General features: G+C 41.5%; 1 protein-coding gene across 1 annotated transcript in view; it reads right to left on the reverse strand.

Moving 5' to 3' along the window:
* RECK (reversion inducing cysteine rich protein with kazal motifs) overlaps positions 1-7,120 on the reverse strand; it is a 46,260-nt gene extending 39,140 nt beyond the window's left edge. Inside the window, exons 1-3 of the mRNA XM_086843366.1 lie at positions 6,938-7,120; positions 4,628-4,686; positions 719-793 (exon numbers count right to left, since the gene is read on the reverse strand). Of these exons, the coding sequence (XP_086699492.1) occupies positions 719-793; positions 4,628-4,686; positions 6,938-7,013 (210 nt within the window). The 5' untranslated portion in view covers positions 7,014-7,120. The remainder of the gene's footprint in view (positions 1-718; positions 794-4,627; positions 4,687-6,937) is intronic.
* Between the last annotated feature and the right edge of the window lie 3,766 nt (positions 7,121-10,886).

Raw genomic sequence — 10,886 nt, forward strand, 5'->3', positions numbered from 1 at the left:
CTCACAGAAACAAAAAACTGAAGGAACTTTGATACACTGAAAGAAAGGATCTATAAGGGAACACAATCTTGATGCTTATTAAATGTTATTCCCAGATTTACTACTCCTACTCATTGCCCACTTGAGCTGAGCATGTGTTTTAGGCTTGCTGCAAACAGTACTGATACTGTTCAGAAGTAACAGAAATTACCAGAAGAAAGCAGGCTTTTCTGACTGCAGAAGGGTGCCAAGAGATAAGACTCTAAAAAATTTACGATCTGAATGGCCATATTTATCTATTCCCTGATTAGATCATCCTTAGAAGAGTGAGCAGATTACACTCTTTTTTTAGTGAAACTAAAGAACTTTAGTGACACTACAGAACTTTCAGGAAACCATTATCTTACTTATCCAATAAAAGCATTACTTCATTTTCTCAGATAAGGCCATAAAGAATTTGGTGCAGCTATCAGGGCCTTCCTGTCTTAGCCCAAGACCTCATAGCTTTGTGCCATATACATGTTGGAATGTATGATCTAATTTAAGTCACTACCATTAACATCCAAGTGACAGTCACCAGTACAGGTTTTTACAACGTAGATAAGATTTTCATTGCATTACATAGCTTCTACATGCCACCTTATTGCAAGTAATATAATTTATGATGGCTTTACAAAAAAAAAATAATCCTACTTTGAAGTTCAAGTCTCATTTGAAGAGCTTTTCTAGCTAGCCTTACCATTGATTCTGGACAATACTCAGGTGCTCGCTGCAGTAAGTGCTTCAAACGGGAGTCACTCTTAGAAGACAAAATCTGTTAGAAACAAAACACAGCTTAAAACATAGAGAATGTAATGGCACATCAAATACTTATTTCAATTGATTTCACTGTTTTTAGTTTCTCTAATATCTACTCTTGACAACTTTGCCTAACAGTATGTATAGAATTAAAATCTAAGGTTTCTTTTTATGCATTTGTAGTTTTAGAAATATGTTTCACTTTTTACAGAAAAAAGCAATTTTTTCTGTTTAGAAGAGAATGAGAATTTCCTCCTCAAATATTTCAATCAGAAAGTTTCTACTGAATGTGGAAGGGCAATGTTAACTAGAGGATTTCTGCTGCACATAACAAAATACTATACAACTCAATTTACTTAACTAACCTTCTGCTACATATTATATGACCTTAGAGCAATTAAACTTCAAAAAAAACCCTGAAACAAGTAATTTTTGTGGACCAAGGTAGAATAAAACCAAGACTAGTTAAAGAGACAGTCAAAAACAACAGGGGAATACATAGTACCCACAGGTAAACTGAACAGCCAAGAGCTTGCTAGACTGGATGGAATACAACTGAGGATGTTGAGGAAGTTCTTCCTTCAGCATCTAATAAAGTTTTACTTCTAAATTAAAACAAGAAACTGTTCAATGAGAGAAATGGAAACAGACCTATTAATGTGTGAAATGAAACTGGACAGGATATAACTGAAACAGATGAATTTCAGAAGGAAAGGTACATTACAGTTCTATTCTAAATTTCTTCTACTCTAACATGATAGTGTCAGTTCTATTCTAACATGCTAAACTTACTGAAAGAAAATCAAGAGAATAACAGCGCTTGTTTCAGAAATGAGAGCAAAAAAAGAACTGCATTATAATTTTGACTCCTCTGAGGTCATAGAATAATAAAATAATGCAGGTTGAAAGGGATCTCAGAAGATTATTTATTTCAACCTCGTACCCAAAGAAGGGTCAAATATGAGACCAGACCATGGTGCCCATCTGTTATTCTTTCCATCTGTCCAGGTCATTAACAAAGACATTAAACAGGACAGGTCTCAGGGCAGACCCCTTTGGTATTCCACTTCTAGAGGAAAAGTAGGACCCTAACCTCTATCTCTCAGCCCGATTTTACAACTGGTTTTTTATTCATCTAATTGGCCATTCCTCAATCTCACCTGATCCTAAATGGATACAAATACATTGAGGGAATTAATTTTTAAAAACTTGCTACAGACAACACAGATGACATCCACGCCTTTCCCCTCATCCAGAAATCCAGCCTTATTATCAATCCAGGTCGGGCAGGAATGATTTATTGACACTAAATCACACGCTGCCTTCAGCAATAGTTTCACATTTTTTCTTCTTTAGTCTTTAACTACTACCATAAAATGTCTTGTTGGCCTTGACATCCTCTACAAGTCTCAATTCCAGATGAGTTTTGTCTTTCCCTATATAACCTTACTTGGCTTGACAAATGGTCTAAATTCCTCTTGAAAAACATTTCCCTGCTTCTGCACTCTCTACACCATATCTTTTTTGCACCAAAGCTTGTTCATGACTTCTCCGTTTATCTGAATCAGATTCTTAGAACATTAAGGTGTTTTCCCAGGAGCAGGGATGGACTGTCCTTATCCTTGGAAGAGGGTATGGATAGAGTTCTCTGGAATGGTACACAGATGAATGCTGCCAGGGAACTTATCACTGTGGATCTTCTCAGAAATAAATTTAGGGAAAAAAAGTCAATTAAAGAGAGGCCAAATTATTCCTTGCTACAGTATCTGATAGGCTTAATCAAATTAATAATGAAAAGGAGATGATACTAAAGCTAAGAGTGGAGTAATACTTACTAAGAATGCAAAATAATTAGGTGTTTGAATCATGTTAGTTGACAAACAGGTCTGTAATCCACATTTTGTTTTTCAAAGGTCTCACAGTAGCTAATTTACTGGTTAGTAGAATTCCTTACCCTTAATCAAGTCTTTTTCCTTAACTGGCAGGATCCAGGGCAACATCACTGGGTGTTCTGTGCCTTTCACCCTAGTCCCTGGGCTCCCATGCAAGGCCTCCCACAACACTATCACTGGTGTCCATATAGATGAGCAGACAATGGGTCTGAGGATCAAAAAACCCTTGTGATTCCTCCAACATCCTAGATCTGAGTCCCTGAAAACCAAAATTACCTCAGCCAGATGAGTGCCTCCATGCCCTGCAGAAGGGAGTGTTTCTCCTGGTATTTATAACCTGTTGGTTAGGCCAAGATGGCTCCTCAACAAACCTCATTCCTCCTCATCTGCTCTAAGGCCCCAAATCCAATCTGCAAGTGCATATTCAAAAACAAGGGCAAGAAACCTCTCCCTCCTGTCAGCTGCACAAAGTAGTTAAGTTACAGAAGATGAAAATCAGTAAAATAATAGCAGACAGCTCCTTCAGTCAGCCTGGTGGATCATATCAAAGGATCACACAGAAATGATGCCACCAGCCTGATGTGTGGTAGCTAAGCTAGCTCCTTATAAAATACTTTGAGGGGCACCAGTCCTGCTTCAGACTTGTTCTAGACCTCTCACCACTAAGATTCTGGGAATGCTGGTTATCCAAATGGAGAGAGATCATCCAGATGAGGCCAGATCAGAGTATCTTGCAAAACCCACGGAAAATTACGTAATAATTAGAACCAGTATAGCAGAATTGGGATGGAATTTGACAGTAAAAAGCTGGAGGCCTTTTATGAAGAGCCAGTAAGAATTCACATGATAAGCTGGAAACTTCAAACCAATGAAACACAAGAAAGAAATGGAGAGATGATTCCAAATGCCGTATCAATGCAGCTATGAAATTCACTTTTTTTTTTTTTTTAATATACAGGAATGGCTATCTTTCTCTTATATCCAAGTTCAAACACAATTTTTAAGACTGTCACACTTTTTTTTTTATAATGCCATGTATAGTTTTGCTTACCTATATTCAAAGAGATAAACTTATGTTGCAAGAGCTGCAAAAATTATTATAGGAATTGCAAAGAGACTGTAAGGCCTTGTTTGGCCTAACAGTGTGAAAGCTGAAAGAAGATTTGGTTGTATTGTCTAGAAATATCAGGGAGGGAAAAGTGCAATTTAAAGTGAAAGTTTTGTTAGTACAATCAGATATAAACTTTATCATAACCAGGTTTATTGCTTGAACAGCTCCAGAGTGAGCAATGAAACAAGAAAAGAGGGCAGGTATGACCTAAGAATGCAAATATAAAAATCGTGTCTACATCTGTGTAAGTTTTACTGATGTAAAATTCTTACTAGATAAATAAGTGTAACTAAACACACACACAAAGCTGTACAAATTACACAGGTATAAATCTAAACACAGTTATGGAAAAAATACTTTCCAAGCTTGAATTCAGGACAAACAGCCTTATGAGTAGAGTAAGTGAGCAGATTTTTGCTGCATTCACAAAGCCATTTATCATAATGAGATGTTAATGGACAAACAAGAGCTGGAAGGAAGAAAGAATACCAGCACCTTGTTCTTCAGTTTGAACTCTCCTGTACTTTAGAAACACATAAGATTCATAAATTCTGTAAAATACCTTCACCTCTCATTTCCCAATGTGCTTATCACTTCTTGACCAAATTGTGGCCTCGGGTTGGTGTTTCTATTTCTCCTCAACTTCAGCAGAACCCATTTTCCACTACAAAAGGAAAGAGAACTATGGTTTTAAAACTCATAAGTTCTCATTTCCATACAATTACATCTCACAATTCTCACATAGCCTCCAGACAGAGGATCATTAGCTTACAAACTTAATGTGGCTACATCATTGTCTAAAGGCACAATTTCAACACTGATGGTGTTAAATTTAAAACAAGCTTACCTGTTCACAGACATCACGGCACATTAAATTGTCCTTTGCGTGGTAACAACAAGACAAGCCTATGGAAAAGCAGGGAGAGGGAAAATATTTAAAGATTTATATTAAAAATATTTAAAAGATTTGAAACATTTAACCATCACTTCTGAACACAAGTACACACTTGATGTTCCATCAGGACAATTTTCTGGCCCACAGATAATCGTGGGAAATTTTCCTTCCCAAAAGGTAAAAAAAAAAACAAGAGAAAGTTTTGTTCTGAAAACAAAGATCTTTACAAGAAGTCTCACAGGCACACCTGAACACTCACTGCCACCAAAATGAGATCTCACTCCTTCTGCCTCTAGTCACATTTCTGCTACTTAACTTGGCACATGGCAAATTCATTCATGAGATAATGCAATTTATTAACTCAGGGGAAACTTAAAAAAGAATAAATATGAAAAAGTAAACAAAAACCCCACCAAAAATCTCTGTAGAGAATATATGCCTTTGCAAATTGAATCATCTCACAAAATCTGAAAAGTGCAAGAATCAATAAGGAACAGGTGGTGAAAGAAATCAGAGCAGGGGCCTCATTTCACATAGCTGCTCATTGAACATTGAATTCTAAAAACCATGGAAAGAAACTGTAAATTGTTTCACTAGTGGTGGATGATTAAGACTGGATTTGTCTTACTGGATGGAAGTCATAGAGCAAACACAGATATGAACACATCAGGAGTTAAAAAAAAGACAAAGAAAAAAGAAAGAAACAAGAACAAAAGAAAACAACCTGAAGCACCGAGAAGTCACAAAACACAGAAGCTTAAAGCAGCATTTTTAGCATTATACTCTGCTGTGCTTTGTACCTCCTACCATTCAAATATTTTGCTCATTCGTGGTTAAGTTTCGCAAATACAAAATGAATTGAACAGTGCCTTAGTATCCATTTTCATCACTTTCCTGTGTTTGGACCAGTGTTTTAGAAAACAGAGTTGTCCTTCAAAGCTTTTACTTCCACACACAGGGTCATTTTATCATTACAGATTTCTGCTGAGCTGCATTTGAACTATGTATGAGACTGGTACAACAACAAAAGAAGTCTTTTTCACAACACCTTACTAAACAGATTTTGACTGAACCATCAAGAAGGAACTTGGGCATTGATTCCTTACAATATTAGTAGGTTTATCAATGGAAAGCTGAGCCAGAGCATGTCATATTTTATTCCACTAATTTTTACTGACTCTCTCCTGAAACTAAGTCTCAACAGAAAGCAGAACTATAGACCAACAGTGAAATGCCCATAAATACCTTAGTGACTGCAGTCTTCTGCTTAAAAGTATTAAATGTTTTGTGGTTTCCATTCCTGTGACAACAATGCCATCTATGTATTAAACGGTGTTTCCCAATATATGTTTCGAGCTGCCTTCTTTTTCCACCACTCTTTTTTGGTCTTGTCAGGAAGTTACAGACATAGATTCCTCGAATCGTTTGGGTTGGAAGAGACCTTAAAGATCATCTAGCTCCAAACCCCCTGCCATGGGCAGGGAGGGACACCTTCCACTAGACCAGGCTGCTTAGAGCCCATCTAGCCTGGTTCGGACACATCCAGGAATGGAGCATCCATCCTCTGGGAAACCTGGACATGACTGGCATTCTGGAATGCCAGCACACATGACCAAGACATCTGCTATCACAGCTTGAATGCAGGGAGCTATTTTACCACTATCCTTCTCGTTATTAAACGTCTTGCCCTCACTTTTTAAAATTACCTTGTTTGATACCACTCTTCTACTGAAAACAAGGAATAGGAGCCCTGGAGCACACAGCCTGTTCTGACACTGCATATGGCAACCCAGACCAAAAAGGTGTCAGCTTTTACCCATTTGGACTATTTCAAGCCACAGTCCTGGCAATTCCTCCGCAGGCAGCGTGACAGCCGAAGGCACCCATCCCGGCCCCGAGCCCCGGGACGCGCTGGGGCAGGCAGCCGGAGATCCGGCCGCTATGAGAGCTACGGCGGTGCCTCTGCCCGGCTCCGCTCCTGGCCGCCGGGACTGCGGCGGGCGCCCTCCCTCCCCGGGGAGCCGGCGCAGGCACCAGCCCCGACCGGCACCGCGACGGCGCCGCTGCCGCTCCCCGGGCGCGGGGCAGGTGCGGGGCGGCGTTCCCCCTCACCCCGGCTCCCGCATCCCGCCCCGACGGCGGCCGGACAGGAGAGCCCCGCGGCGCCGCATCCCCGCGGGCGACGCCGCCCCTGCGCCATGTTGTAGAGAGGGACCCGCGGAGCCGCCTCCCCCCACTCCTTCCCCCGCGGTCGCTACTCACCGGCCGCCGCGGGACACAACAGCGGGGCCAGGCACAGCAGGGCCCAGGGCCACCGAGCGGCCGCCGCCGCCGCCATGGCCGGGTCTCGAACCCGCGCCGACCCCGCCCCGCGACCCCCGCCCGTCGCGCGGACGGACGGACGGACGGAGGGACGGGCGGGACCTGCCGCCGGCAGCGCCCCCTCCCGTCGGCCCCGCGCCGCCGTCCGCCGCTCCCATTGGCTGAGCCACGCCCCAGGCCACGCCCCATTGGCTGAGCCGCCCCGCCAGGCCACGCCCCCGCCCGGCCGCCGCGGACATTCCAGCGGGCGCTGAGTGTTCCGGGCCCGCTTCCTCCTCATACTCCTCCTCATCTTCATCCTCATCCTCCTCATCATCCTCCTCATCATCCTCCTCATCATCCTCCTCATCATCCTCCTCATCATCCTCCTCCTCATCCTCGGGCCGGTACTGGGCCCGCCCGCGGGCGCCTGTTCTGTTCTGCCAGGGCCGCAGGCACCCCTCAGCATTCCCTTCCCTCCCCCCCGGCTCATGGAAAACGGCCCGGTCTGAAAAGACGACTAAGGAGAGGAGAAGGGGGCACAGACTCGGTTGAATTCGTTTATTTCTATTAATATAGAGTACCTGAATTATTAACACAGTTCTAGGTATCAGTTCTGGAGCACTGGTTGCAGCCTTACAGCACTTAAGGGGGGCTTGCCAAGAGGAGGGAGAGTGTCTTCTTACCCAGGCAAATAGCGGCAGCACAAGGGGGGATAGTTTTTTAACTGAAAGAGGAAATATTTAGATTAGATACTCGGTAGAAATTGTATACTCAGAGGGTGGTGCATGAGTTTCCCACAGAAGCTGTGGATGCCCCATCCCTGGCAGTGTTCAAGGCCAGGCTGGCTCTCAGCAGCCTGGTCTAGTGTAAGGTGGCCCTGCCCATGGCAGGGGGTTTGGAACTGGATGATCTCTAAAGTCCTTTCCAACCCAAACCATTCCGTGTTTCCTATGACTGCAAGACAACTTTATAGCGATATTTTCTGCTTGAAATTACTTTGTGTATCCAGTGACTGCGAGGGAGAAGTGGCCTCACTGGCCCCAGGCATGGGCTAATGAAGGGGAATGACCCCTGGGCTGGGAGGACAGAGGTGAGGAGGCTGTCGTGGCTACACATTGATGCTGATCCATCATCAGTGTCAGATTCAGCCCACAGGGTGTTAAAGAGTCTGAAAAAACTTCTGTACAGGAGGGCCACCACTGCAGTTTACTTTCCATGTAGAAATCAAGCTGCCTTCCCCCCAGTTTTTTTTTTTTTTTTTTTTTTTTTTTGTAAGAATTAAAGGGAATTGAAATGTAAGCTGTCCCATGGAGTTAAAATGAATTTAAGTTACTGCTCATTTCATACTGGCCATGTGACCATTTTGCCTTGGTTGTTCCAAGGTGGATGGATCCAGGCTTTTTGGATGAGCACCTTAGTATCCCACTATCAGATTTTCTGGCAACAGTAAAACAGGAAAAAATTTAAGAACCTATGGAATTCAGTGTCCCACAAACTGGTTTTCCTTTTTCCAATCTAATATCCCAGCAACCTCCTTCTCCAAAGACAAGCTACCAAGTTATTAATGACTGCGTGGTCTTTTATAGCCTAAAGAATCTGTAGAAACCCTTTAATTCCAGTGTCAAGTTATAAATGGTCCAAAACAGAAATCAAAAAACAAACCAAGGCAATACAGGAGAACAGTAAGTTGAAAAGTTTCCTCTCTCTCTTTCCACCAGTACAGAGTGATTAAAGTGCATTACTTCTTTGTCGACCAAAGCCATAAAAAATAACAGTACATTTAGTTGTATTTTAATTTGAAGTCTTTTATTGCTATCATTGTGAATTCAAGAAAGTGAAAAGTCTCAACTGTAACCTTTACAATAGATAAATTGTTAAAGATGTTAAATTACACAAAAAAATTTTCACACTGGACCAGAAATGATGCTGCTATGTAAGTGAGGTTATAAGTCAGTTAAATAGCTGGGCTTTCCCCCCACAATTCAAAGTTAATTTCTTCTTCATTTTCTTAATTTTTTTCTTGGGACTTAAAATTCACGGCGAGCCCACGAGGCGGCAGCAGATCCCAAAGGAAAATAAACCCAATTTGTGGGCTGGTTTAGTTTCTCTGAAAATACCAGGGACCTGAACAGTTCAGATGCATTTTTCCCAGTAATGCTGAGTGATTTAATCTGGCTTGATTTTGTTTGAGGCTGAACTGCTGTGCATCCCACTTCCTCTGGGTGCAATTTATGTGCCAAGCCATTAGCAGCAGTAATTTGTCCCCCTGGAGCAAACAGGCAGGGAAACAATGCGGGTAGGTCTGACAATTCAAAGGTCGTTCATTGTCACTCTAAGTCACCTCTTCAGTTCCAGATGAAATATTTGAGACCACTGAAAGTATTTCCTTCACTTTAAAGCATCAAACTGAACTTTGAAATAATATAAGCTTCTAAAATTTGGCTTTCTGTAAGGGTGGTATAAAGTTTAAACTAATTGTTCTATAAAGCAAAGACTGATGTCCAGATGCTGAATCTACAGGCTACTGTTTTCCAGTTAAACCATGTGTATTGGCCTTTTCAAAGCAGCATCCATTTGAAATTGATTCCTACCCAATATTTAAGAATGAGAGGTTAAATTCTGGGACTTGAAATCATTAAATGCCTCAGTGTAAAGCAGTTTGCTACAGATATGCTGACAGCATAATTTCAAAGTCTAGTGGTGAGACAGAAATTGTTCTTCAAGAGTTATGTTGTTTTTTGCTGCTCCTGTCAACTGCTAAGGAATACTTTATTCTGTATGCTGTATTTCCTGTTGCCTAGAATTTACTAATGTCTGCTCATTCAGCTACACTTTTTGTATTACCTTGAATAATTAGTTCATTATATTTTGTGCTGAGTAGCATCTGATCCTGCCTTCTTAGCCTAAAAATCGCTGAATGTTACTCCATAATTTATGTTGAAGTCTCCCTTAGCAATAGGCAAAGAATCTAATATAGTCACTGTCTGAGTTACTGGTCCAAAAACACATTCTACTGAAAGAGATCTGCCATGATCAGGGTCCCCTCAGAAAGTAAAATGATGCCACATTTTTCTTAAATCCAAATTGTCAATGTGGCAAATCTCTGTGTGTTTCAGCAGAGTACTCTGTGGACTGAAAAGAGTGTCCTGTATTTGAAAGTTACACCTTGTATCTCATTTGAGATGTGCAGTGTTGCTTCACTGCAATTCTCAGGATATCTGCCCTTTGCAATTGTAAAGTTGCTTACAACACCTGTGAACTTATCCTCATTAGCATTAATTTGCCTAATCTGTGTATCAGCAACTAGATACCTGCATGATAAGCCAGTGCCAGATTCCTAGAGTGAGTTGAATCGTTTTCCTGTGCTGGGGCTTGTTCGGTTTCATCTCCAGGTTGGAACCAAGGCAGAGCATTGCAGCTGCCTCAGGGCAAACTGAGAGGAACTGTGGGACCAGTCCTGGGGCTCTCCCTAACAAGCTACTAGCTAGTAAGTGAGGATGTTGCCTGTTTCTTCGGGCTAAGCATGGATTTCCACAACAAAGCCTCTTTCAAAGAGATTTTTTTCTTAAACAGGCAAACCTTCTTGTTCAGGCAAAGCTTAAGGACTTTATATTTTCTCTGTTAAATCTGAGCCAGCATTTTCCACCTGACTTTCCAAATAACTAATATGAATAAGAAAGATTATTTTCAAATTACTTTTTTTTTTTTTAAACCCAGTAAACTAGATTTTTTATTAAAAGGAAAAATGTTATTACAAAAGGTGTGTTTGGTGAGTGCTATTACACACATCAGAAGCAGTGTGCATTTATGCTGATAAAGAATGCTGTATATAAAGCAACACAGATGTGAAATTAAAGCAAATTAAAGCCCTACATTAATGCCAAATATAATGTCTGCAATTAATTTT

The sequence above is a fragment of the Cyanistes caeruleus genome, chromosome 1, assembly GCF_971803275.1.
Source record: "Cyanistes caeruleus chromosome 1, bCyaCae1.hap1.1, whole genome shotgun sequence".
In the NCBI taxonomy this organism is placed as follows: Eukaryota; Metazoa; Chordata; class Aves; order Passeriformes; family Paridae; genus Cyanistes; species Cyanistes caeruleus.